Below are 27,356 nucleotides of genomic sequence, written 5' to 3'. Positions count from 1 at the left end.
ATTCTTGGCTTTAGTTACCCTTAGATTTTTATTCAAAAATGATTTCTGCATGTGAACACCACTTTAAGATACTAGAAGCATAGGTGTGAGAGGCTGGCTTTGTCTTGTTTTCAACCACAGAGCTGGATCTAGCATGGCCTGAGGGCCTTCACCTTATACTTTGCCTGCACGGGGAGACCCACACATAGATAGACTGGGATGGAAGTTCTTCTTTTTAGCTATTTACAGCCTTGCCCACTTAACTCACTTCATTGGCATTCCATGGCTTTTAGGATCGACTAAAAAGCACAGGGTGCTTCATGAATGGACCCCTGGCTAACTTTTGATTTTACTTCCTACTTCTCTACTCTGCAAACGGATCTGTTTACTTGCTAGTAGATGCCTGTATGGGCCATTCTCTCTGACCCTGGGCCTTTTTATCTGCTATTATCTCTGAAAAGAATGTTCTTCCACCTCTTCTGTCCATTGATCATATTACTGCATATCCTTGAAGATTTAATTCATTTACTCTACAGAGTTCTCGGACCTTCCTTCTCCCACAGGTTCCCATCTGCAAGTAAAAGGTCACTCCTCTTATGTCCTTAGCTAGGACCCTGAGTATCAGGATTCTTGTTACATGGGGTGACTCTCTCCTCTTTAGCTCTAAAGCTCTTGAGAACAGGGAATGTTTAGCCCTTATTCTTAGAATGTTTCACTAAATAAAAAATGGATTTTATTTGTTCATATAGTTGATCTCTGAGCTGTTGACTCTTTTTTTTTTGTCTATTGATATATGATGATAAATAATTTTAATAAATAGTTTTTGCTAATGGGGTACCCATGAAATCTCAAGAAACTTTTATTACCAACATTAGTTTTAATTTTCAGATGGATGTTTACATTCCCCACCTACTTCCCAAAATAAGAAAGGGGGGAAAAAAATGAAGAATTCAGCTGCATTTCAGAGCCCTTGCTATGTACAAGGAAGCTGCTAAGTGCTTTAAGATATATATTCTAGGAAAACCTATTTTAGCCTCGTTTTATCAATAAAAATAGTAAAAGTACAGAGACGTTAAGTAACTTGCTAAATTTCGTATATACGAGTACATTGATAGCGGTATCTGGAATCTCCGTCAGCTAAGCGTCTGACTTTGGCTCAGGTCATGATCTCACAGTTCACAGGTTCAGGCCCCAGGTTGGGCTGTGTACTAACAGCACAGAGCCTGGAGCCTGCTTCCAATTCTGTGTCTCCCACTCTCTCTGCCTGTCCCCTGCTCGTACTCTCTTTCTTAAAAAGAAACATTAAAAAAATAATAAATAAATAAATAAATACATACATACATACATACATACATACATTGATAAATGTTTCCATGTTGGTTTATACTTCTGCTTTTCTAAAAGCTCTCAGTAAACATTTATTGACTATCTATACATGGCATGCATGGTACCTGGCATGGAAATACACAAAGGTTTGAGTTTGTGGGTTAATAAGGATAGACAGTGAAGTCACCAGTTGAAGCATAGCCTAATTTATACTATGCCAAAGTATGTGCATCATTCTGGAAGTTTCTGGAAGGGCAACCAACTTAGCATAGGTGGCATCTTCACTGGAAAGTCTATTTTCAACTTCATGTATCTGCTGCTGAGCCTATAAAAGTGCACAGACTATAAGAGTTAAGAAGGTCTGGGGTGCATATATGTTTTAGAATTAGTGGTTTTTTTTTTCCTTAGGGTAAATACCCAGTAATGGAACACTAGATCATATGATAATTCTATTTTTAATTTTTTGTGGGAACTTCATTCTGTTTTCTATAGTGGCTGCACCAATCTGGATTCTCCCAACAGTGCACAATGGTTCTTTTCTTTTTCCACACCCTTGCCAACACTTGATTATTTCTTATGTTTTTTTTTCAATTATTTTAAACATGCTGATAGTTGTGAAGTTTACTGCATCATTATTTACAATAGCCAAGATATGGCAGCAACACAAGTGTCCATTGATAGATGAATGGGTAAATATGTGGTATATGTATACTGTGGAATATTACTCAGCCTTAAAAAAAGAAAGAAATGAAATCTTGCCACTTGCAACAACATGGGTGGGTCTAGAGAGTATTATGCTAAATTAAATGTCAGTCAGAGAAAGACAAATACCATATGATTTCACTCATGTATAGAATTTAAGAAACAAATGAACAGCAACAAAAAAAGAAACAAACAAAAAATACTATTAAATGCAGAGAACAAACTGCTGTTTGCCAGAGGCAGGTGGGTGGGGTAATGGGTAAAATAGATAAAGAAGATTAAGAGTACACTTACCTTGAGGAGCACTGAGCAATGTATATGACTGTTGAAATATTATATTCAAACTAAATGTGTGTGTGTGTGTGTGTGTGTGTGTATTTTTAATAGAGTTAAGGGGCACCTGGGTAGCTCAGTTAGTTAAGTGTCTGACTCTTGATTTTGGCTCAGGTCAGGATCTCACAGTTCATGATCTCATAGTTCACTGATGGCACAGAGCCTGCTTGGGATTCTCTCTCTCCCTCTCTCTCTCTCTCTTTTGGGATTCTCTCTCTCCCTCTCTCTCTCTCTCTTTCTCTCTCTCTCTGCCCCTCCCCCACTCATGCTTGCTCTCTCCCTCTCTCGCTGTCTCTCTGACTCTCTGAAAATAAATAAATAAGCATTTTTAAAAATCTTTAAAAATAAAAATTAATTAAAAACAGAGTTAAGGCAGAAGAAGAATAAGAGGGAATTCCAGACAGAGACCCCCCCCCCATACATGCAAAGGCATGAAGTTTCCCCTTTATATACAATATAAAGATTTATTAGATACAGCCGCTTATTGCCTCTTTGTATAATTAAAGGATCCTGGATCAAACATTTTTATCTCACATTTCCAGAGAGGTTCTTTTTGAGCCCCAGAACTGAACAATCCAGTATATCAGATATTACAGCAGATATTGACCAGTGTGAAAATGTTGTCTATATACTTACTGAGGAAACATTCTTCTCTATGCTCTAGTGAACGCAGAGAGCTCAGTGATAAAGAAAACAGAAGACCTGCCTCGTGAGAGCTCAATGAAGTAAGAGAGGCATTTATACAAAGAGATCTAGCAAACCATTATGAACCATGACAGGTTATGTACAGGGTGATCTGGAAGCATAAAACAAGGGTGTCCAACCCATTATGCCTAATACCAGAAGTCATACTTACTATCATGATGGATAGTGATACTTGAAGCCATTCTTGAGATCTCACTCTGAAAAGGAAATCATCAAGGGAATATTTTAGGTTAAATTTTATGTTTATGCTGTTTTTGATTTGTTACTATTTTTGAGACTTATTGAGGTATAATTGACAAATAAAATTAAAATATATTTAAAGTATACAGTGTGATGATTTGAGAAACATATACAGTGTAAAAGGATTTCCACACTGAGTTAACATATCTATCACCTCATATATTTATCCTTCTTTCTTTTCCTCCCCTTCCCCTTTCTCCTTTCTCCTTTCTCCTTTCTCCTTTCCTTTCCTTTCCTTTCCTTTCCTTTCCTTTCCTTTCTTTTATTCTCTTTTCTTCTTTGTGAGAACATTTAAGTTCCACTCTCAACAAATTTCACTTATATAATACAGTGTCATGGACTGTAGTCATGTTGTACATTACATCCTCAAACTTTATTCATCTTATAACTGAAACTTGTATCCTTTTACCATCCCTGTCTCCCCCACAACCCCTGGCAACCCCCCATTATTATTATTGCCACCATTATTAAGCACAATAATTGGTCTTACTATACACAAATAAGCATCAAACCCCACAGTTACAAGTAAAATGTATAAATGTGCTAGGCAACAGTGCTTTGTGGTCAACTGCAGTGATGTGCTTGTGCAAGGTGTCTGGTCAGTGACAGGACCGTTAAAACCAGCACGTCTGCAGACGTTTAGCCTTGTTTGGCTTCAGCTTTTGAGAATGTACCGGGGCCACAAAGTAAAAGCAGCAATAATTCTTTATAATCTGTGACTGTAGATCTGGAGGTACTCCTAGACTCCCAGGAAAAGGAGCGAGCCTATCAGCAAATAAAAGTTGTTGGAAACATTGCAGTTTGACTTTAAAGTTTTATTTTCTTGTTGCAGTTGTTTTCCTACAGGTAGGGAAAAAAAAAAAACAGGCAGGGTAAGAGGAGCTGGTTAGCCACAGGAGACTTTGCAGAAACAAATGATTCTGTTTTGTCCCTGTCTCTTTCTGTGAATTGATAAGAGGGGACCCATCACTTGACACAACAGCTCCTGCCTTTTAGATGTGGTATAAAAGATCTTAAATGAAAACTGCTATTATCGATTTGGGGCTATGAGCACATGGAAAGTTGCAACTGGATGCAGGGTAATTATTTCATCTCCCGTTGACATTCACCATTAGCCGAGCAGATAGGTCTGCATGCTAGCTTTCACAGTGTGTTTCTGGGATGCCAGCCTTCTCCTGGGAATAAGAAGAGCTAGTCACGTCAAGGAAGGAACTCAGGGCGGCAGGCAAGGTGGGAGGTGAGCAGCGTGCAGCTGCCTGCTAATAATTTGCAAAAACTCAGCAGTTAACTGCTGAGATTTCTAGTTGGAGGGTTTTTAGGGAGGTTGTTTTCTTTTCCAGCCTCAGGACTGTGGCCTTGTCAGAAGAGGTCACCTGTGGATCCCGTCAGCCCTTCAGTGTGGGAAGTAGAGAGCCACCGTCCCTAGATGAGCTCTAGCATTTAACTGAAATGATGGTCAGGATGTCACCGACTGCCCGTATTCAGATTGCACTGATGGGAAGCGTCCAAGTGTGTGTCCCCTGTCTCTTTGGGGGAAATCGTAAAACCCTTATGAGGACATTTCTGCTTCCAGAGAGAAGAAAGCAGGGTTTAATGTTGTGAGCATAGACTCTGAATTTCAGACCATGTATCAATCAGAGAAAACTTACTGACAGTGATAATAGGTCCGTTAGGAGACTCCTTTTCTTAAGAAGAAGAGAGACTAAGCTATGCTTCAGAGTCTTTGAGCTGAGAAAATGAGTTCAAATAAGAAAGAACTCTGGGAATGCCCTTAGGACAGTGATTAATTTACTTATTTCAAAAAGCTCACATACTGTTATATCCTCCCTCCCTTTCCCCCTCCCTCCTCTCATTTCCTTCCTTCTTTCATTCAACTTTTGACTATCTGTTATAGCTCAGGTAACAGAATAATTATTTTCTATTTAGTATTGCTCACTGCAAGATTACACTAAATAATATACGCCTCCAAGGCACTTTAAATAGACTTTTATTTTACTTTTTATTTTATTTTACTTACACATATGGTTTCAGGCACCCTTCCTAAAGTGGGGTACATCTGCATTTTCCTCTCACCCTGGTTCAATATACAGAGAATGGTCACTCTGTGCCATATGGGCCACTGCGTCGGTTCAATCACATGGTTTGTTCCTAGTTCACAGGACAGTAGGACGTAGTTTTGCTCATTTCAAATGAAAAAATTAATTAGATCACTTAGCAATGTAAATCACCATTCAAATGACCCAACTAAAGCAAGCAGCTTACTTGGCATCTGCCTGATAAGTCTTGAAAGTTTAATATACTGTCAGTGAGATTGTCACTAGCTGAGCCCACAGGAAGACACATATGCCATGTGTAGGACTTATTTGCAAGTCTGAGCTAATAACAAACAGCATCTTTGCCAGAGCTAAGCCTGGCCTTCGTCAAATAAAGGTTTCATTATAGTTTTTATTTGAAGCGGGAATTTCACTGTCAGGTTGTATAAATAAACATAGTAGACATATTCCAAGGCTTGTGGTGTTTAAATCCTGTGGACGTTAATAGTCTGTGCGCTCAGCTGAGTTTCTCGAAGACACATATGAAGTCATTCATGTTGGTGTTCCTTTTCCTCTTTCTCCATGTTTTAGGTCTGTGATGGGATCAAACAAGGAACCAGATCTTGTGCATCTCGAGGCCAGAACTATAGATGGTCGTAAGTAATTCAACTCCTCCATGATGTTATCAACCTACCATGAGCCTAGTCTATGTTTTAGGGAAATCACAGTGGCAATAATCCAAGTCCTTCATAATCCAGAATTGTCTTAATCACTTCCGGCATCTCTCATCCAATCAAGGTGTTTTTCTTTCCCGGTTATGGGAAAGTTCCCCAGTATCTTACTTCTGAAGTTTTTGTAGTTATTGTCATTATTATGTTATTGCTGCTGTTTTGTTTTCATTTGTTTTTCCAGTTTCCTTATTTTATCAGATACCACCTAGGCAATATTTCAATGTTTTGTCTGGGAAGTCACAAAGCACTTGGAAATGACAGGGACAAAAGAACCATTCTGTGTGTCCCTCATCATAAACAGGTTAAAGGACACATCGATCGAGTTCGTTTGCTGGCGTATTGGTAATGTTTAGCAACCCAGTTAGGCCGGCTGCAAGGAGGGACTATGCTTTGTGTAGAGACTGGGGCTTTGAGTACATGAAACCGAAAAAGAAAATTGCAGTCCAGGATCCACACCCATATCTCAACGACTCAAAAGTTCACTCACTAGTTATGAAAAATAAATAACTTGAAAAAGCTGCTTAAGTTCTTTATGCCTCAGCTTCTTCATCTGTAAATGAAATAAGTTAATAATAATGATTCTTGGGGCACCTGGGTGGCTCAGTCGGTTAAGTGTCTAACTTCGGCTCAGGCCGTGATCTCATGGTTGGTGGGTTTGAGCCCCACATCAGCCTCTGTGCTGACAGCACAGAGCCTGGAGTACGCTTCAGATTCTGTGTCTCCCTCTCTCTCTGTCCCTCCCCCGCTCACACTCTCTCTCTCTCTCTCTCTCTCTCCTTCAAAAATAAATAAAAATTAAAAAAATATTTAAAAAATAATAACAATTCTTGTACTAGCTAACATTCACTGAGCACGTACCCTGTACCAGCAACTATGCTAATCACTGCATATATTTTATCACAAGTAATCCCCACAAGAACTTGTAGGTTATTATCCTAATTTTACAGACGAGGAAACCAAGGCATAGCTGGTTTAAGTAATATATTTAAACAGCAATAAGCTAAGTTTCCTCTCCCTTCTTTGGTCCAGAGGATCTCCAGAAGGTCTAAGGAGTGGAGGAGTACCACCAGGCCTACGATAGGGCACCACAGGTTAAAGGGATCAAAGAAGGAGAAAAGAAGAAGAAGAACAGGTGAAGTAAGAAAGGATGAGGGGAAGAAAGAAGTCAGTCTCAAGTAGAGAGAAGAAAAGGCAAACTGATATCCGCAGTTACTGCAGAGCAATGAGGTTGCCCAGCCCAGAGCCAGAGGGTGATGATCTAAGTATTGAGACCTACCCCTCGCAATTCACAAACTTCATCATCACTGTCTCCTGTACCTGTCCACTTGCCCTTAGCTCGTCTGAACACAAAAGCAGAAGGTAGCTGTACTTCACTAGCTTACAGCTAAAAGAAGCGGGTCACCCCTGCACTCCAGACTCTCCAGAAACCACACCTACTTCATTACTGTGCACACAGCATGAGCTTTTTCATCTCCAGCGGTTCCACTTCCCCTTTGGGGAATCAATATATTCCTTGGCAGAATCAGCGGGGGCACAGTTCAGGGTCCAAGCTATCACCTTCCTCCTTTATAAATTCAGGCAGGACTGCCACATGTAATATGCCCTGCACTATGCCTGACACAGAATGAACTCAGCAGTTTAGAGCTTTCTTCCTATCTCTTCAGTGGGCTTTCTCTGGTCACGACCCCCCCCCCCCCATTGCTCTAGAACTGATTAGGTTGTCTTGGATGGCAAGGTCCAGTTTTTACTACACAAGAGCCAGAATAATCTTTCCCTCAGGTAGAATGATTCAGGACACCTGACCTTGACCTACAGTTCCAGTGTAATCTGGTACCTGCCCATTTCCTTAGCTCGTCTCCCTGTGTCTTCACTCCTTGTCTGCAGGCCTGTGGGCTTGCTGTGAGTTCTTGGAATGTCCTATGTGTCACCACAAGGCTCTGAGACCCGCTGGTTCCTCTGCTTGGAATATCTACTTCCCTTCTGCCTTCCCTGACCCATTCGTTGTAATTAATCAGTAGGGATGTTTCAGATGTAAATATTTCTTTTTTATTTTAACTTTTTAGTTTGAAATAATTTTAGGCTCACATAAAAGTTGCAAAAACTAGTACAGAGAGTTGCCCTGCACCTTGCACCTGGCTTCCCTCAAAGATGAGCACCAGTGTAACCACAGAATAATATCAAAACTTCCAGTCTAAACCAGTGTCTTATTTTATTTGCTTTCATTCAAAACTCTTCTTTGTCTTTATTGTGCTCATCTCAGCTTGACGTTCCTCAATCTATTTACATTCCTTTTCCATGATTATTTGATTACAGTATCTTTCCTTTACCAGTCTTGACGTTCTAGGAGTGAAGGGGCCGTGTGTATCTTTGTTCAATATTGTGTCTTCAGCACATGCCTCAGTGTCAACATGTAGATAGAGCTTAATACATATTTGTCGAATGAATGAATACACACAGTTGACCCATTGTCAGGGTTACCAAGTCACTTGCTAAGTTGTCGGAAAATTTTAGGGCATTGCATCTCAAGCTTGGACATAACCTGACCCAACTAGGGATCTTGTTAAAACGTGGATTATGATTCAATACGGGCCCAAAAGACTGCATTCCTAATAAGCTCCCAGGCGAAGCCAATGCTGCTGGTCAGTGAAACATGTTTAGAGTAACAAAGTCCCATAACGAAAACCTGATGAAAGAGCTTTAGGGTCTGTCTCCCATGACTGCACCTCTTGTTTAGAAAGCCACAGATAGAATTGGTAACATCCCAGATTGCTTTAATTTTCAAGCTTTTGGGGATAATACTGCTTCTGGCTTGTGGCATCTAATGCACATAACCCCCTATCCTGAAAACAATAAGGCTGTCGCTTTCCCTGATCTGCACGTTTTCTTTCACCCAACATTATTCCTATGCTCCCTGCAGCCATGAAGGTTGATAACGCCAGGCTGTCATCTCAGGCTCAGCTTTCACATGGCATGAAATAGATCAGTTCTAATTTTATTTATTTTATTTTACTTTTTTTTTGCAAAGGCAGCATCTTCAGAAACTACCCAAGAGTGAAAATTCAATAAAGGGATTTAATTTGAAAAGTTATCCCTGTCAAAACAAAACAGGAAAAAAGAAATTACCTACCAATTGAAATAAAGGATCTAAGCATAATGCCTGACCTGACTGGGTATAAAAAAATGAGATTTTTCTCAATATCATATTCAGTCTCAGTCTCTCTCTCTCTCTCTCTCTCTCTCTCTCTCTCTCTTCCCCCCACCCCTTTTGCACTCTTTCTCTCTCTCTTCCTCTTCCTCAAGTTACCTACTTCAGGTCAAAGAAACAGAGTAGGAAAGACCACAGAGAGATCAGAGTAGTAAGGTATTATTAACAAATATAGTGGAGAGTGTATTTATTTTTTATTTATTTATTTATTTTTATGGAGAGTATATTTATTAAACTCAGGTTTCAGGCTGGTCAGTGGCTCTAGAAATTCCAATGTCTGATGTTACCTCTCTCCCTATTCTCTGATGGAGATCCTTCTTGTTTTTCTGTGCCTTCAATGTTATTTAGGACACAATTTAAGTATGTGGAACCCATTGTTTATATTCCAGGTCATGCGTCTTGTAGGCTATATACCAAATCAATACGATATTTTTTACTTTGAATAAGTACTTTCTTTCTGATGTTAATGGATTCAGGAATTTTGTAGTTTTGACACAGGAAAAATCCTATACTAGCTTATGTGTCTCCTCCCCACAGGGAGGCTTACAAATACTTATCTGGGCTTGATATTCAAAGTTTGGTTTTAGTCTCATTTCAAATTTCCCTAGGTTACATTTTATAATTTATTTCTGTTTCAACTGAAGTCTCCACAGTTGAGGACAAGTAAGCTCTGGAAAGCATTTGCTCTGTTATGGTCTATGACTAGCATGGACATTTCTGCCACTGGGCTCTACAATCTGGATGTCTTATGGTTTTCACTGTGACAACGTTGCTATTATTCCTTGCCTTACCTCTCTACCTTGGAAGGCAACCTCAATTACAATCAATCACAGGAAGTATTACTGGAAAATTTTGAATGTATTTATTGGATGTGGCATTTGTTATTGGCCCTTGCATCTAACTCCGTACAAATTGACAGGTCCTCACCCCAGGTATAAAGATTTTGCTGTTTAAATATCTCCTGTGTGTGTGTGTGTGTGTGTGTGTGTGTGTGTGTGTGTGAGAGAGAGAGAGAGAGAGAGAGAGCGAGCCAGAGAGCCAGAGAGAGAGAGAGAGAGAGAGAGAGAGAATGTGCTTTCACACATGCATTATATACACCCAGTGCACTAAAATAATAAAAATGAAACCTATATTCTACTGATTCACCTAATATAAATGCATTTGTGAATGTAATGCATGGGGTTAGAAAATGTTAACTATGGGGCGCCTGGGTGGCGCAGTCGGTTAAGCGTCCGACTTCAGCCAGGTCACGATCTCACGGTCCGTGAGTTCGAGCCCCGCGTCAGGCTCTGGGCTGATGGCTCAGAGCCTGGAGCCTGTTTCCGTTTCTGTGTCTCCCTCTCTCTCTGCCCCTCCCCCGTTCATGCTCTGTCTCTCTCTGTCCCAAAAATAAATAAAAAACGTTGAAAAAAAATTAAAAAAAAAAAAAAAAAAAAAAGAAAATGTTAACTAAACCATTGGATTGAAAGCTTTGTGAAAAGCCATATCCTATTTTATTTTGGTTCTGTGTACAAAACAAAGCTCAGAGACTGACCCATCTGTTGACTTAATAAATGTCCTTATCTGTATAAGCATGTCTTCTTTTTTTATTCTTTATTTATTTATTTATTTATTTATTTATTTATTTATTTATTTATTTTTATTATATGAAATTTATTGTCAAATTAGTCTCCATACAACACCCAGTGCTCATCCCAAAAGATGCCCTCTTCAATGCCCATCACCTCCCCTCCCCTTCCTCCCACCCCCCATCAACCCTCAGTTTGTTCTCAGTTTTTAAGAGTCTCTTATGCTTTCGCTCTCTCTCCCACTCTAACCTCTTTTTTTCTTTTTTTTCCTTCCACCCCTCCATGGGTTTCTGTTAAGTTTCTCAGGATCCACATAAGAGTGAAAACATATGGTATCTGTCTTTCTCTGTATGGCTTATTTCACTTAACATAACACTCTCCAGTTCCTTCCATGTTAAGCATGTCTTCTTAAAGAAGGGCTTTAAGGGCCTGCAGAGTCCTGGAGGGTCAGCAGAAGCCTGGAGGGCTAATGGGGGCATGTGAGAACCTGTCCAACTCCCTGTAATTGTATGCCGTGTGTTTGTCTATGTGATTGTGGAAGAAAAGAACAGAACTGTTACCAGAATTCTTCACACAGCAATTATGCAGGGATGCATAGTTCTATTTTCATACACATCTGCAAACATGACCTTGGAAGGAAACCTGTAATACCTAGTTTAAACTTTATTGCTCCTCCCTTTCACTTCTGAAATGAACAGCCTCGCCAGTGACATGAGTGTTTCCGTACTGGTGGTGATCCGTGCTACCATGGACAAGGGACAGGGGACAATTACTGGGCTCGTTGTCTATTTGCATGAGTAAGTAACCTTGTAACAACTTGCATAAGGACTAATCTCTTTCACTGGGGAAAAACAACCTTGGCCCTTCAACCAGCTGTGAAAATGCCCAAAAACTCTTGCTGAAATGAACCACAGACCAGCATTTTACAAGGTGAAATAAAAATCAAAGGAGACTCACAGCTTTATATAACCACCATACCACAAATTCTGGTCGTTGGTGAGAACTGGACATCCCCTTTCCATTTCCTATTCTCCAGCGCTCCAATTGATTTCCATATTGAATAGCATGCCTAGCAGTGTCTGGAGAGAGGAAGCACGGCCGCAATGCTCTGGGGCCGTGATGGAGACCTCGGTTCTCATCAGTCCTCAGGATGTTATCTGCGGGGCGCTTTCAGTTCTTCCTATAAAAATAGATGACTTTTATAACAACAAAAGTAGCAGCCATGACAATAAAAAAAAAAAAAAAAAAAGGATAAGCCGCACTCAGGTGCATCAAGTGAAAAGTAAAACCCACTTCCTGACCTCCCTTCCCATTCCCCAGAGGTGGTAATTTTTTTTTTAATATTTACCCTGCATTTTTTCAGAAATCGTTTGGGCCCATACTGGTGAATACATATGCGCATACACATTCATACACACTCGGAAATGTTCACGTTGTAAAACCGTTATGCCAAATTCACTGTTGGTGAATACCATAGCCAGTTAAATTTTTCCACATCGGCACATATAAATGTAGTCACTTCATGACCGATCACTGCAAAAAACCCTACCGTGCAGGCAGCTATAAGCTAGTTTGCCGTTCTCTCACTGACAGACGTGTAGGTATTTGGCCCTTTCAAGTGGTGCCAATACATACATCCACATGCACACACGTTACTTACTTGGTTAGTAAACACTCACCCTTGTGCAGGCAGCAAGCACTGCTGAAAAGAGAAATTTAATAACTGCAAGCAGATCCCCGGGTCTGCGAGTATATACATTTAGCATTTCAGCAGACCTTGTTACATTGTCCCCTGAGGTGCTTGTGTCGTGCACACCCACTCACTATGAGGATGCCTGCCTGTGTTTGTAAGCCCTCAGTAGTCCAGGGCATTATCAGAGATCTTTCAATAATAACTGATCTGATGAGCAAAGAGCCATGCCCTATTGTCTTAATTTGCATCGATTTAATTATCAACGAGATCAAGATTATTTATTTATTTATTCATTCATTTATTTATTGGCTATTTGTATTTCCTCATCAAGGAACCTTCAAAAGATACCAAATCTCTTTAACATTCTTGCGAAGATTCACACTTTGGCGTGTATATATAAATCTAAAAAAGGATCAGCCTCGCCACCCTCCCTCCAGCTAAGGTCCCAACGCTAGCACACCAACTGGCATTATTAGACGCCATGTTTTATAATCTTCATTTACCTTCTTTTCCTGTCCCCACAGCAGGCGTCAGGCATTAGGCTGCATGGCGGCACCTTGCCATTGGCTTTTTTCCTGGCTGTTTCGTTCTGACCCCATTGTTCGTACTGCAAAAGCCACTTCATTTCAACTACTTGTGATTTCAGCTCGGCCTCTCTGAGTTAGTAGCCTTAAAGACAGCCCTGAAAACTAACCAGAAAAGCGTGAAACGTGATAACACAGGCTTCCCCACACAGCAGTGAACACCTGACAGTGACACACAGCCACAGGCTCAGCTGGGCAGCTTTCAAAGTGTGCTCTTTGTACCAGCTATGTGTTACTTCCCCTGTGTCCTGTATGCCCAGCCGCAGTGGGAAGGTCTGTGCCCTGACTTCCCATCCTCAGGAGGAGAGGACAGAGGTACGCAAGAGAAACCTATTATCCCCAGGCTTTAACTCTACGACAGAGGTCTGGGTTTCTACTGGGTGTTTAGGATCCCCCAGGACACAGCAGCACTAGTCCATATAATGTGTGACAATTTCCAGCCATCTGGAAAATTCCTAGTGTTTCTGACTCCTGCTTAAAAAAAAAAAAAAGTGTTCTCAAGATCTTGGCACTGACTCCTACATTCCCTTCCTTTGTCCTCTATGTTCTCGAGCAACAATGGTGCTGGTGTCATGGATTATATTCCTATCATTGGCCAGGCACTAAGGCACTTCCTGCTAATCTTTCGCTGCACCCTTACATCAATTCTCGGAAATAGGCTCTGTTGTTATCTTTCTCATTTTAACTTTGAGGAAAACAAGGCTTTCAAGGATTAAATGTTTTCACCATTGCCTCAGGGCTAGAATATGAAGCCAGGTTTGCTTCACCTCAGACATACTATTCTTTCATTCAACAGATATCATTGGACCTGAATGCTGTGCCAGGTGCTGTCCCAGACGCAAAGGAGAGATGGAAGGGAACGTTGCAAAGGCCTCACTCTCCTCGACTTTACCTTGTAGTTAGAGGAGATGTCATATTTGAGTGAATAGTGAAATAGTCTCTATCCCCAAAAATCTGCTGGCCAGGTGGGCATAACAGGTCCACAGTTCTGTGTGATGCAAACTAAAATAAATGCTGTCACAGGACAATTTCTGGCACAAAGTAGACCATCTATGGAGAGGTATAAATTTGGGTGACCCTCACCTGTGGACTCCCAGCACCTGATCCTTCCTGGGATGTGCTCACCATACCGCATTATAGTTGGCAAGTTATTTTTTTTTTTTTTTGCATTTCTATTAAATTATTAAGTCTCTATGTTCTGTCTCATGGCCCTATTTCCTAGTCCTGTACTTTGCAAAAAAAAAAAAAAAAGGTATGATCTCAGAACTTTTCCTGGAGTAGTCATGACCTCCTGAGGACAACATTTAGAAAGTTATACTGGACCCAAATCAAGAGATTTCATAGAAGAAAGCAATGCCACAATCTTGTTATGCCAAGGGAGAACATTTAATCTAAGTTTATAATTTTCATGGAAATTTTTTGAACTCTGCATAGTATTTTCAGGAGCCATGGCTAGAGTCTCATTTTTGCAGATGCCAATTTCTGACTGGTACATGCCACAGAGGGCTCTAGAACCCTGATGGTACTGAAGGTTATATGAGCACAAGCATGTGGGCTCGACGGGTGTGTGTGTGTGTGTGTGTGTGTGTGTGTGTGTGTGTGTGTGTTAGGTGGGAACATTTAAGACGAAAGTTCTCAAACAAACAATGGAACAATATAAAGGACAAAGGAAAGATTTATATGCAGATACATGGGCTTTAAAAACTTCCCTGTTTTAAGGTTGAAAATTAATGGAGTTTAGGGTGAGTTTTAAAGTGCTCATGACTGACTGCCTACAGAGTTTATGGTTTTGTCTAAAATGAAACTTTTGTAATATTAAGGTATACAAAAGTATTTGGTGCTAAATATTTTTTGAATAATAGAATCACTGGTAGAGTTCTAGAGATCTGTGATGTTTTTCTTGCTGTGTCATTTACTAGCATGTGAGCTTAGACAAATCTCGTCTCTAAGTCTGGAGTTCTTCATCTGTAAAAAGTACCTCTTTCTGGATTTTTTTTACAAAGTTTAAAAAAGAAAAAGCATGCAATCCACTTAGCATGGTTCCTGACCCAGAGAAGAGGTCACTGTGGTAATTCTGGAGGTTAATGCTGCTGCTGCTATCATTGGAGAGATTCTGGGAAAGGAGAGGTCAGCCTGAGCCTCAGGCAAAACCCCACAGAAGAAAGCCCAGCAAGTATTTGGGCAGGGTAACAGGCAAGGAAAAGGAAATTCAAACCCGAGTAACTGCCTGAATGGACACAGGTGTCAGCCAGGAATGAACGTGCTGTTTAGAAATAGCAGAAGTCCTGAAAATGTACACTTAACCAGCAACATCACGGAGCTTCGTTTCTTCAGGCAGGGGTGGGAGGAGACAGGTTTCAATGGGTAAAGTATAGTGAAGACCTGTCAGATCTTAAAGTAATAGTCTGATTCTTAATGTCCTTTTTTAGTTCTAAAGTTCTCTCTTTTTTTTCTTTTTAATGTTTATTTTTGAGAGAATGAGACAGAGTGGAGCAGGGGAGGAGCAGAGAGAGAGGGAGACACGGAATCTGAAGCAGGCTCCAGGCTCTGAGCTGTCAGCACAGAGCCCGATGGGGGGGACTCGAACCCACAAACCGTGAGATCATGACCTGAGCCAAAGTTGGATGCTTAACCAACTGAGCCACTCAGGTGCCCTATAGTTCTCAAGTTCTAATAATCTTCATTACAAAGAGAAAAAGTCTGAAACCTGGCTTGGTAAGTGACCTTCTCAGAGTCATGCAGCATGTTGGAGATAGAGCTAGGACCTAGAACATCATTCCCAACAGGAGGAAGCATTTGCAAAGCAATATGGCTGCAGGCTGGCAGGCCCTGTGTGCTGGGCACCCAGCCAACTCTCATGTCCTCTTCATACCCCTGGTTATTTTCCATTTCTGCCCACTGCCCACTGACTCACACGAATACGTATTAATTATACAAGGAGAATACTTTTCATGGTGCTTTGAAAAATACTTTAAAAAATCTTTAATTGAAACCAAACATCAAATATGAAGAAAGATGTGTCAGGTAGAGATGTCTGGAGTACTTTACAGTTGAGACACAGTGGATGGTACTGGTGATTCAAGAGAGAGGACTTCAGTAGCAATCACTGCTCCTGTTATTGGAGCACGGTCTAGCCCAGCCCTAGACTGAACACATTTCATGACTGAAGTCTTTGGGCATCACAACCACTGGCAAGATGGCTCCCATATTTTCCATTTTACAGATCAGCATGCAGAGAGGTGAAGTGGTTGCTTACGTTTACAAAGCTAGCAGGCCTTGAACCTGCATTTAAAGCCCTGTTCCTCTGCTCAAAGCCTGGCCTTCGAAAGGCAGCCTTTGTCTACATCACAGATTCTGCAGGGGTGGGAATTGCATTATGCCAAGCGGCAGCTGTTATACAGAGTGAGGATGCCTGAGAAGAGCAGCACAGGGCCCTAATTACCTATGGCAAGGAAAACATCTGTGTGGGAAAAGTAATGAAATTAATTCTAAAGTCTAGCAGTTGCATGCATTAATTGACGTTAATTAATGCCAAATTACAAGATACTTCCTATGGAATCGCATCATACACTCACTAGAATTGAATATGGAAAGAGTTCATCATACTTAATGCTATTACAGTAAGCCCCAAGGGGAATAAGAGTGATTGGTCCCTCATTATGAAGTGCAGCCAATTTCTCTCTGTTTCCATTAGGAGGAGAAAGAGAACAAACCAGGAGCCCTTTACCAGGGGCAGGCAGCTCAAAATTGTTCATTTCCCCTTCAGCTTGCAAATTTCACTTTGAGCCTCTCTAAGCAAGCAGTGGTTTCAAAGCCTCTTCCTGGGACTTTGCTTGTGTCGCCCAATGGAACCTTTGGTATTTCTTAGCCCAAAGACGGGCTCATTACACATATTGTTCGTGGTGCTCTGCCTCAGTATGTGTCATGGGGAGTGGGAGAAGCAGAGGAATTAGAGAAGCTTGTCTGATTTTTGTGGGACAGATCTCACACGCCCCCTCCACCTCCTGGCTGAGACATGCTTTCCAGGGCTTTGCACACAGTTGTCTCCTTCTCTCATATCACTACCTGTATACTATTGTTGACATCTCATGTATATCTTTTATTCATTTTTCCAGTGTAAGCATACATATGTAGATATCTATATATACAACTTGCAGAAAATCGGGTTGATATGCACATATTTTGGTAACCTACTTATTTTGGAATAGTTTTAGGTAAACAGAAAAGTTACCAAGATAGTACAGCTTTACCTAGCTCTCCCCGATGTTAACTTCTTAAATAACCGAGGTCTGTTTTTTAAAACTAAGAAATTAAAGCATTGATACAAATTATTAATTAGAAACCTATTTTTATTATATGAAATGCATTAACCACTTCCATAAATCTTCATATACTCTTTAGAATCAGGATTTTAATAACAAACTATGCATGTTCTGAGGTTTTAAAAAGTTATTCCTCTATGTTTGACCATTTTTCTATTTAGTTTTGTTATAAACAACACTGATGAAAATTGAAGTACCTAAATCTTTGCATAGATCATTACTTATTCCCTTGGTTAGAATTCTCAGAAATAAATGTGAGGTCAAAGAGAGTATTTTCAAGGATCTTGATCCTATTGCCAAATTACTCCACACAAAATATAAATTTACTTGTCTTTCTTTTTGTATCTGGGTGTATGCATTGCTACTTAGATCAAAGATGAAATATAATTAACAGAAGTTGGCCCCAAACTTACCAGCATTCTTCACACAATACAGAGTAGTGGAAATAAACCAGCTTTGGAGCCAACCAAGTTTGAAACCCATAATGCTATTTCTGTAAAACATTACGTATTTGAGCTTCATTCTCTTTATCTAAAAAAATAGTCGATATATTATACTTTGTAGTATTATCAAGATTAAATGTATGGGGGCGCCTGGGTGGCACAGTCGGTTAAGCGTCCGACTTCAGCCGGGTCACGATCTCACGGTCCGTGGGTTCGAGCCCCGCGTCAGGCTCTGGGCTGATGGCTCAGAGCCTGGAGCCTGTTTCCGATTCTGTGTCTCCCTCTCTCTCTGCCCCTCCCCCGTTCATGCTCTGTCTCTCTCTGTCCCAAAAAAATAAATAAACGTTGAAAAAAAAAATTAAAAAAAAAAAAAGATTAAATGTATGAAATAAATGTGAACCTGGCACATTGGTATTCAACAATTGTTAGTTTCCCTGCTCTTTTATTTTCTTCCCAAATCCCTCAGCTTCATAGTTTCTCAATAGCTGAGTTATAAATATGAGAAGTGTATCTTTATATTTTCCGTCTTATACTTGTTCAGGAACCTTTGAAGAGGAGGTTCAAGTCTTAAGAAAGCTTTAAACTCTGAGACCCCATACAAAGAAAACAAGCTCTGTGCATTTATCAAAAGTTCTCATCAGGTGACAGTCCAAGAAATTCTGATTGGAAGTTGTGTTTGTAATTTGAAGGCCAAGACCTCCTAATCAGGAATCTTTGAGTTAGTTTGGTTAATCATTGTTTTTGTGCATTATCTCACATAATAAGTGCAGAAAAAGAGCAGCTGTAAGTTCAGTATAATCAGTAACTCAGTGTCATCAGGAAATAGGTCCTTTTCATCTCTTTGCATACTCATTAGGTAAGCTTAACTGGAAGCTTACTAGCTCCTCTATGTAAAAAGAAGGCTAGAGCAGTTCTCAGCATCACATTATTCTAGAGAGGCAGAACAGGGTCTTCTGCTGTATTTCCTGGTCTCTCCCCTGCAGCCCCTTACAAGACTGCCCTCTCTTCTCATTTACTAGAACTCAATTTTAATGCTCTTTCCTGAACCAACCAATGGCAAGGGGAGTCAGAAGACCTTTTGCGGGCATAGACCCAAGAGGATTAATCCTTGCATATGGGCACTTCTCAGTCATGCAGGAGGAAGGATAAGTCAACCGATCCAGTATTGGCTTTTCCATCAAAGAGGCCGGGAGGAATGGGTATCGGGCAGGTCACCAAAAGAAACATAGCTGATACAGAAACATAACTGGAGTACTCAAATTCAGTTTAACTAGCCTTTAAAAGGCCCCCAAACTGATCCAATTATTGTGAAAGGTAGCAAAAGAGAAAATAGGAATGTTATCATTATTGATAACAGCTCGTATCTGCACACATTTGAGTTTTAAAACATTCAGCATATATGCTATTATAGTTAATTCTTAGAGCCAGAATTCAAGAGAGTTGACATTGGCATTCACATTTAATGGATGAGGGTGGCAAGGCTCAGGAGATTGAAATTTCTTTTGAACTATGTAGCTAGTAAATGACCAAATAAGAACTCAAGCCCCGGTCTCATAGTTACCAGTGTCCATTGCTGTGAACCCAAGCTACCTTTGGAAAAATAAAAGTCGTTTAAAAGATGTGGAAGAATCTGGTGGAGTGTGAAACTGTGAGGTGAAGATTTTGTGTGCTATGGTGGGAAGGGGGACAATTCTGGGAAGGACTGACTCCCAGAAATTGTCTTCAAGGAGAAAGACCTTGAGTTATGCCCTAAGATGGAATGATAAAGAATGTTTGAAGAAGGTGGTAAGAGTGAGTAGATGGCTCTTCTTTATTTAGTTCATCTACAGAGATGGTTTTACTACAACCAGATGGCTTAAAGTACTTCAGAGCCATCCCATCCCCACAGACGGCAGAGGCATGAAGGAATATTGTGAATAAAGTTCACCTCCAGTCTCATAAGAGCTTATCAGCAATTACATGTCCTTGGTCAGATGGAGCAAATATGCATGCCACCCCCTTGTGGTCCTCCTTGTAGAATACAGATTTTACCCAATTTCCATAGGTAAAGATGGTCCTGGAAATGTCCTTGAGAGAAGTCATTAGTGAATCCTTGCATCCAATGCTGTACTATTGCCTACCCCCATTTAAATGTAAATCTTCATCTCCTTATTTTGTTTTAATTTGGAATAGTGGATTTCTTTATACATCCCTGATATCCTAAAATCAAACATCCATTTATTAAGCATCAAGAAAAAAAAAGGGGCGCCTGGGTGGCGCAGTCGGTTAAGCGTCCGACTTCAGCCAGGTCACGATCTCGCGGTCCGTGAGTTCGAGCCCCGCGTCGGGCTCTGGGCTGATGGCTCAGAGCCTGGAGCCTGTTTCCGATTCTGTGTCTCCCTCTCTCTCTGCCCCTCCCCCGTTCATGCTCTGTCTCTCTCTGTCCCAAAAATAAATAAACGTTGGAAAAAAAAAATTTTTTTTTAAAAAAAAGAAAAAAAAAGGTAAAATGACTTTCTTCTTCATTGAAAAAGATATATTACAATAAAAAGGCACATTCTAGTAAATATTTACTCATTGGCCATTATGTCCCTGGAACAGTATTAGAACCTGAGGGTACATCAGTGAACAACAAGTAAAAGGAGTCACTATCTTCAAGTAGCTTATATTCTAATAGAGACAGACAGAAATGAATTCCATGGGGGGGAATTAACAAAATGGTGTGTGATCCAGAGTAATCATGGAAGACCCTCAGAAATCATAGTAGACTGAAATCTAGAACTTTCTTTGCGAACAACCAGGGGAAAAGCATTTTAGGCAGAGGGAATACAAGCGAAAAGTCTCGTAAGTAGTAGAAAGTTTAGCCAAATTTCTGCATGTAAAGGAAGCCAGATTAGAAGACTCACAGAGAGAAGAAGAGATTAACATGTGGGGACATTGGAGTGGTGGGTGGTAGAAGATTCGAATTTATTTTAAATGCAAGGAGGCAAAAGGAGTTTTAAGTATGAAATGACATCTGATTAGTAGAGAGAGCAGAACAGCTGTGGTTGAAAAACCAAGGCAGCCACCCTGATACATTGCACTTGCAGCCATAGATAGCAAATGTATAGAAGAGTTAATTTAACTGATAGGTTTACCATCTGCTGTCAAGTCTCAGGTAAGATTCAGGGTCTTGGTTTTCTCATCTGTAGAATTAGAGCAAACTATTGGACCCAAGGAAACTCCTCTCTATTCTATTTCACTTAAAATTATTAGAAGAAAGGCCTTTGTCTTGACATGGAATTTTATTGCTTATAACAATGTTTATAACTTCTTGCATGAGATGGCTGGTAAATGCATGTTATATCCATGTTTCCCTGCTTGTTGGTCAAAGGTCAGAGTGTGGAGGAACAGCCTACAAATGCAGAAAAATAATTAGGAAATCGTAAATATTATTGCCAGTTTTTAAAAATATTTTCATTTAGGTTTGGGAGAGGAAAATTAATTAATGAGGATTTAGTATTCCAGGATGGCAAGGTTTGGTGGTGGTGAGGGGGCATGCTGGTGATGGTATTGACAGAAAGTGAGTAAAATAATGGGGTGCCTGGATGGCTCAGTCAGTTGAGTGTCCGACTCTTGATTTCGGCTCAGGTCATGATCCCAGGGGGTGGGATCAAACCCTGCGTCAGGTTCTGCGCTGAGCGTAGGCCTGCTTAAGATTGTCTCTCTCTCTGCCCCTCTCTGCCATTTGTGCTCTCTCAAAAAAAAGAATGAGTAAAATAATAATGATACCACTTTGAACGATAATAATGGTAAAAATAATGCAGCTAAAGAATGTGAGATTTGTTTCAAGAATTGGAGATAGCAAGGGAAAGAAAAAAGGTCGACTCTGAGTGTAATACTCAGTATGTATACCTTCCCCCTACCTTTTTTTTTTTTTTTTCTTTCAGATTCACAGTACCTAACTTGCCGAATGCAGAACTGCACAGAGGCCAACAGGAATAAACCCTTCCCAGGCTACATTGACCCAGACTCTTTGATTGTCCAGGATGATTATGTGTTTGTTCAGGTATGAAAGATCCACTTCTGTTGATTGTCTCAGACAGTTCTCTTCCCTGCTTCCGTCCCTAATGCAGCCTCCTTTGCCTGCTTACACTCCCTTGAGGGTAAAAAAAAAGGAAGAAAAATAAAATCATTATCTTCTTGACAAAAGGAACATTGCTAAGTGTCGAAGCTTCTATGCTCACCGAATATTAATTAGCTCCTTTGAGCAGCGTCTGGAGGACCTTATCAACACGTGGTCACGGAGGCACCGCTTAGAGTATGAAGGTTGTCTCCAGAATGATGCGCACTTTTGTTCACCCTTCCTCTGCCTTCAGTGAGACTGAGTGGATATGTCATTCTCTTCCTATCAGAAGAGTCAGCCAATCAGCCTGTTCCTCAATACTTACCTTAAAAATAGAGAAACAGATGGCAACAGGAAGCTACGGGGTGACTGGAGGTAGTGGGAGGCAGAGGCGAGGTGGAGAGTAATCAGCCATTATTGTCATGCTCTGACTATGATTAGGATGAGAAGTGAAGATGTATGCAGTCAGGTTTTTCTCTCCTAAAGAGAGTGGGAAACCTTTTGAGGTAAAGTGGTTAGAAGAGACAGGGAGCAAGTATGCTTTGCTGCTTTTCAGCATTTCAGGAAAGTTTTAGGTTTGTTTGAACAGTGATTTATTTAGTTGTTAGGTAAGTTTAGACAGACTTCACTTATTGCTTCCCATGGTAAGAGTGACAAAGGTACAATTGCTGAATAGTTTGTGTGTGTGTGTGCGTATACATTAAATATATTGACATATATTTATTACATATATTCATTTTTACACACATTATATATATATATATATATATATATATATATATATATATATATACATACACACACACACAATTTCACTATGATTGAGACACATTCTTAACACTAATATATTTATTTGGACAAGAAATCATAATTCAGAATATTCAATCCCATGTTTTAAGGAAGCAAATGTTCAAAATCCACAAAATCAACCTATGTACTCTTAAAATGTTTTGCAAATGATTATACATACACATACACTTCATTTCTTTGTTGGGGAAATGAATAATGAGTACTCTGATAACTTCAGCATCAAATTATCAAGTGACATTAAAATGGTTACACGTATTGGTTGTATCTATAATTCATTTCTCAATCACTGTTTCTGCCAGGAACCTTTTCTGTTTTCTAATAATGATTTGTAATCCACATATATGACTAACCAGTGAGAATCAATTCTGCCTTTAAAATGTTATGTATTTTCTACCCATACCACTGTGAACATGATCCTGTGAACACTGTGAACATAACCCATCCCTAGAATTAGGAGGTGATCTGGCCCAATCATGGTGGACAAGATAACTTGCCAGTCACTCTCGTACGTGTCTGATGGACCTTCACCCACAGCATTTGTTGACACAATCTGAGTATGCAAACTCCAACTGATATTCCAGCTCCAGATATTTATATGGATTAAGAGTGACTCCACCAACTCATAGAAATACAGACTAGATGGTCCTTGCTACGGGTTGGGAGGTGGGGAGACGTTGGTCAAAGGGTACAAATTTCCAGCTATTAGATGAATAAGTTCTGAGGATCTAATGTATAGCATAGTGACTATAATTACCAGTATTGTATTATATACTCGACAGTTATGAAGACAGTAGATTTTAAATGATTTCAGTACACACAAAATATCATAATTAAATGAGGGGATAGAGGTGTCAACTAACCTTATTATGATCATCATTTTGCAGTATATGCATTTATCAAATCATCACATTGTACGCTTTAAAGTTACCTATCTTATATGTGAACATCTCAACCAAACTGGGAAAAAAAAAAAAAAAAACAGTGGCTACAAAGGAGAGGGAGACTGACAGTAGAGCCATTGCCACTCCACGAAACAGTGCTCATGCTGGGGTGGAGACCGCACCCCTTCTTGCCCTCCCTCGCACCTACAGGATTCACTGGGCTGTATGTGCTGGACAGACTTGGAGGAAGTGGCTCAGAGTTCTCTTCTGGAAGATAGAGATCTATAATGATTTTGGGCTATGATCCTGGCCGGTTTTCCGTCTAATGTGTCAGCAGCGCGGCTGTATGTGAGACATACTCGCATTCATCTATGGTACAGCATCAAACGGAACTCAGCGCTCAGGGATGAGAGGCTCCAGCTCTGCCGTTGTTTCACCTGGGCTGTTTCCTTCTGATATGGCATGGGGACCTATTTGCGTGGTCATAGTCTTGGGCTGGATAGCTGGGGACGGCTGATGGACGTTAAGCCAATATACCCTAAGGCTTCTCTCGTTAGAAACACAAAAGAGAAGAAAAATAAAAAGGAAATGAGAATGTTTCCTTGTTTCTGAGCTACAGGGCAAATCCAAGAATTTTATGTTCACCCAGTGGGCTAGGTTGGGCCTCAGACCAGTTCACATACACTGTATGAGTCGTTTTTGAATGGAGCTCTAGTTCTTCACACTTGTCCACCATAGCCATTCACACTGTTGGGTTGGCAGCTACCCCCCTTCCATTCATGGCTGTTGTTCGAGGGCCTGGAACTATTATAGGAGCTCTTCTTACAACTCTTGTGTTTATGATCCAGCTGACATCAGGAGGACGGCCGCATTACTACGTGTCCTACCGAAGGAATGCGTTTGCCCAAATGAAGCTGCCCAAATATGCTTTGCCCAAGGTATGAGCTGAATGGATTTCTTCATTTTAGTATTTTCTTCAATTCACATATTCTTGACCTCACCCCTTTCCCAAGGACCCTTTCAGTCTTTCGTATTCATTTATCTCTTCTCATCCCCCATGACTGCTTTTCACGTTTTCTCTCTCTCTCTCGCTCTCTGTCTCTCTGTCTCTCTGTCTCTGGAATTCTTGTTATAGGAGCATCTAAATAAATTGTCAACTGATTTGCTTTTACTTTTCAAGAAATATGTACTGGTATTCTAGCAAAACAGAAAACATGCTTTGGATATTATGTCAGTATGACGGGGGTGACACATTTCTATCCCATTCTATTGTGATTAATTTTTGAGAGGGGGTACATCTATAAGGCATCCAACCTTTGCTTTCTCTCTCAATAGAACTTATACGATACTGGCTGTCTTTAGAGTTCTGAGGCACAGTTAAATTTTTTGGACTTTCCCAAAGATGTTACTCCTTTGGAAATAATGACAGACAGAAGTTAAAGACCCTCAACTGCTGACATTCCCTGGGCTCTTTCCAGAAACACTGAAGAACTGTGTTGATATGGAGTGCCACCTAGTGGAGGTCAAACTGACTTGGGCGCTCCAAGCTGTGGATTTGTGGTCTGAAGTAACTAATGCATTGTGCCTTGATCTTAGAGCAAGGGAGGTATGTATGACCGTAGGAAGGGGGAAGCGTAGGTTTAAATATAGTTGTAGCTCAGTTTTGAAACCTTTGGGTTGGGCAAAGAACGTAGAAAACTTTTTTCGACTGAGTTTTCATGACTCTTTATCTTGTGTTTTTGTCCATGACTTTGTAGTATGTTATCGTGGCCCAACACCAGCTAGCTGCCAGGGAATCGTGTGATAGACACAGCACAAGGTCATTGCAGATCTCTTCTTCCAGGAAAGTAAATGGTAGCCAGTTGCTCTGGCTTCTCCAGGCAGAATTCTCCTTCTGGGCCATCATTTTGGCTCTAAGCCTAACAGGAGTAAGGTGGGCTGAGACATCAACACATTTGGGATAATAACACACATTAAATCTCCCTGTTGACTCCATGAACAATATCCATGTTAGTATTTACTAATATTTCCAGCAGCTAAGAAATTAATGACAGTGGTAATTGCCCAGAACTATTTCTATGCTTGTATACATTTAACTGCTCCTTGGTCTTGATTCGGTTTAACGTGTTTTACAAAAAGACAAGCTACAACTTTGGAGTTGTGCCTTGGATGAGACATGGGGAGAGTCCATATGTAAAACTAAATCTGAGTGCTATTAAAAGTACCTTGGATAATCTTTTGGGAAGGCCCAGGAGGGATATGATCATGCCTCCTCAGTAAGTCCAACGGAGCCGTTTTGGGTTTTTTCCCCCTTCAAGTGCCGAAATGAATTGCTATTTCTTTGATTGATCAGCAAATGCAGTAGTTAGCTTGCAAGATTTACACCTTTAAAAACAAGAGTTAAAGTCAATGCAGGGAGATGCCCTTGCTCAAGAGGCCTGTGGGAATTGAGACCAAATCAGGAGCAGCAGATGTGAGTCAATCATCTTGTTCTAGCTCCTGGGAATATACTCTTTGAGTGGAATAAGCCTGGGCCAAACCAAATGCTGTCTACAGCAGGACTGAGGCCAGCACTGAACTCCCCTGAGCTCCCAAACTAGCATCCTTTATACTTTTTTTCTCTTGAAATAATTGAATAGTTTACTATTATAAGATAGCAGATCCCCCACAAATTTTGATATACTCGAGGGCCATCAAAAGAAAAAAAAAACATGGACCAAGGAGCCCCAGAAATGGTAGTTTAAAACCAAAGGAGCATCAGACCTGGCACTGGAGTGTTAGGAAAAACATGTACTTTGCATTGCTTCTTCATGGCCATCACATAGATTGCTGTTGACAGTTGCCCCCAGTGACATCTAGCCACTTGTACTTTGAACCTGAATCTGCTGTCTGTCCCCTCCCCTTGCTATCCCAGATGAGCACGCTCCATTACTAGCTTGATGTGAGATAGGAGGGTAGAAAGCAAGGATTAATTTAGCTTTTCCCTGGAAAAATAGGAGTCAGTACAGCAAATGAATGTATTATGTAGTCCAAGGAGATGTTTACTTAAGGCAATGAGATGCCTCATTACAACCCATTACACCTTCAAAGAGAAGCCCCAGCTTGGGTGGAGTGATTTGTGGGAAAGGCACATGTATTTCGTGGCCTTCTATCAAAGCCAGGACTGCCTTGGCTGGAAAGGAACAAAGCTTCATGTGCAACAAAGGAATCAAGACAAACCAGCACTTTGATGTCAAATTTTCTGTAATCATCCACTGCCTTTGTATCAGCTCTTGAAAGACTATGCTTACCCTGAACTGTGTTTAAAAAAAATTAATAATAATAATAATATAATGGTAATGATGACCAGAGAGGGGGATGGGGAGACTTTAATGTTGCTGCTGCTATTAAAAGCATGAAAGCCCTAGACCAGGAGACACAGTGAAGGTTTCCTTCCCTTAACTTACTTGGAGCTCATTCTGAGCCCCTCAAGTGAGATAAACGAGGCAATACATATGAAAGTGCTTCAAGCACTTTGGAGGACAGATACTCTATAAAAGCAAGGTAATATTATTATCAGTATAGATCTCGTTGTCTGTGTGGTGGGAGATCGATGGCACCCAGGGCATGGGCGGTGCAGAGGCTGTTTGATTCACAGAAGGAGGCCTGGATTCCAGACCTACATAGGTCACTAACTTGCTGTGGAACCATGGACTGGCTTATCAATTTCTTTCTCTG

The 27,356-nt window shown here is 40.6% G+C and overlaps 1 protein-coding gene across 6 annotated transcripts in view; it reads left to right on the top strand.

Moving 5' to 3' along the window:
• Nucleotides 1-27,356, top strand: part of SORCS1 (sortilin related VPS10 domain containing receptor 1) — a 547,844-nt gene that overhangs the window by 358,619 nt on the left and 161,869 nt on the right. For all 6 annotated transcript variants that reach the window (XM_045438838.1, XM_045438836.1, XM_045438837.1 and 3 more), the window contains exons 6-8: nt 5,910-5,974; nt 21,773-21,891; nt 24,488-24,577. In XM_045438838.1, coding sequence (XP_045294794.1) covers nt 5,910-5,974; nt 21,773-21,891; nt 24,488-24,577 — 274 coding nt within the window. The remainder of the gene's footprint in view (nt 1-5,909; nt 5,975-21,772; nt 21,892-24,487; nt 24,578-27,356) is intronic.

Source organism: Leopardus geoffroyi, chromosome D2, assembly GCF_018350155.1.
Source record: "Leopardus geoffroyi isolate Oge1 chromosome D2, O.geoffroyi_Oge1_pat1.0, whole genome shotgun sequence".
Taxonomy (NCBI): domain Eukaryota; kingdom Metazoa; phylum Chordata; class Mammalia; order Carnivora; family Felidae; genus Leopardus; species Leopardus geoffroyi.
This window is presented reverse-complemented; position numbering and strand designations above follow the sequence as displayed.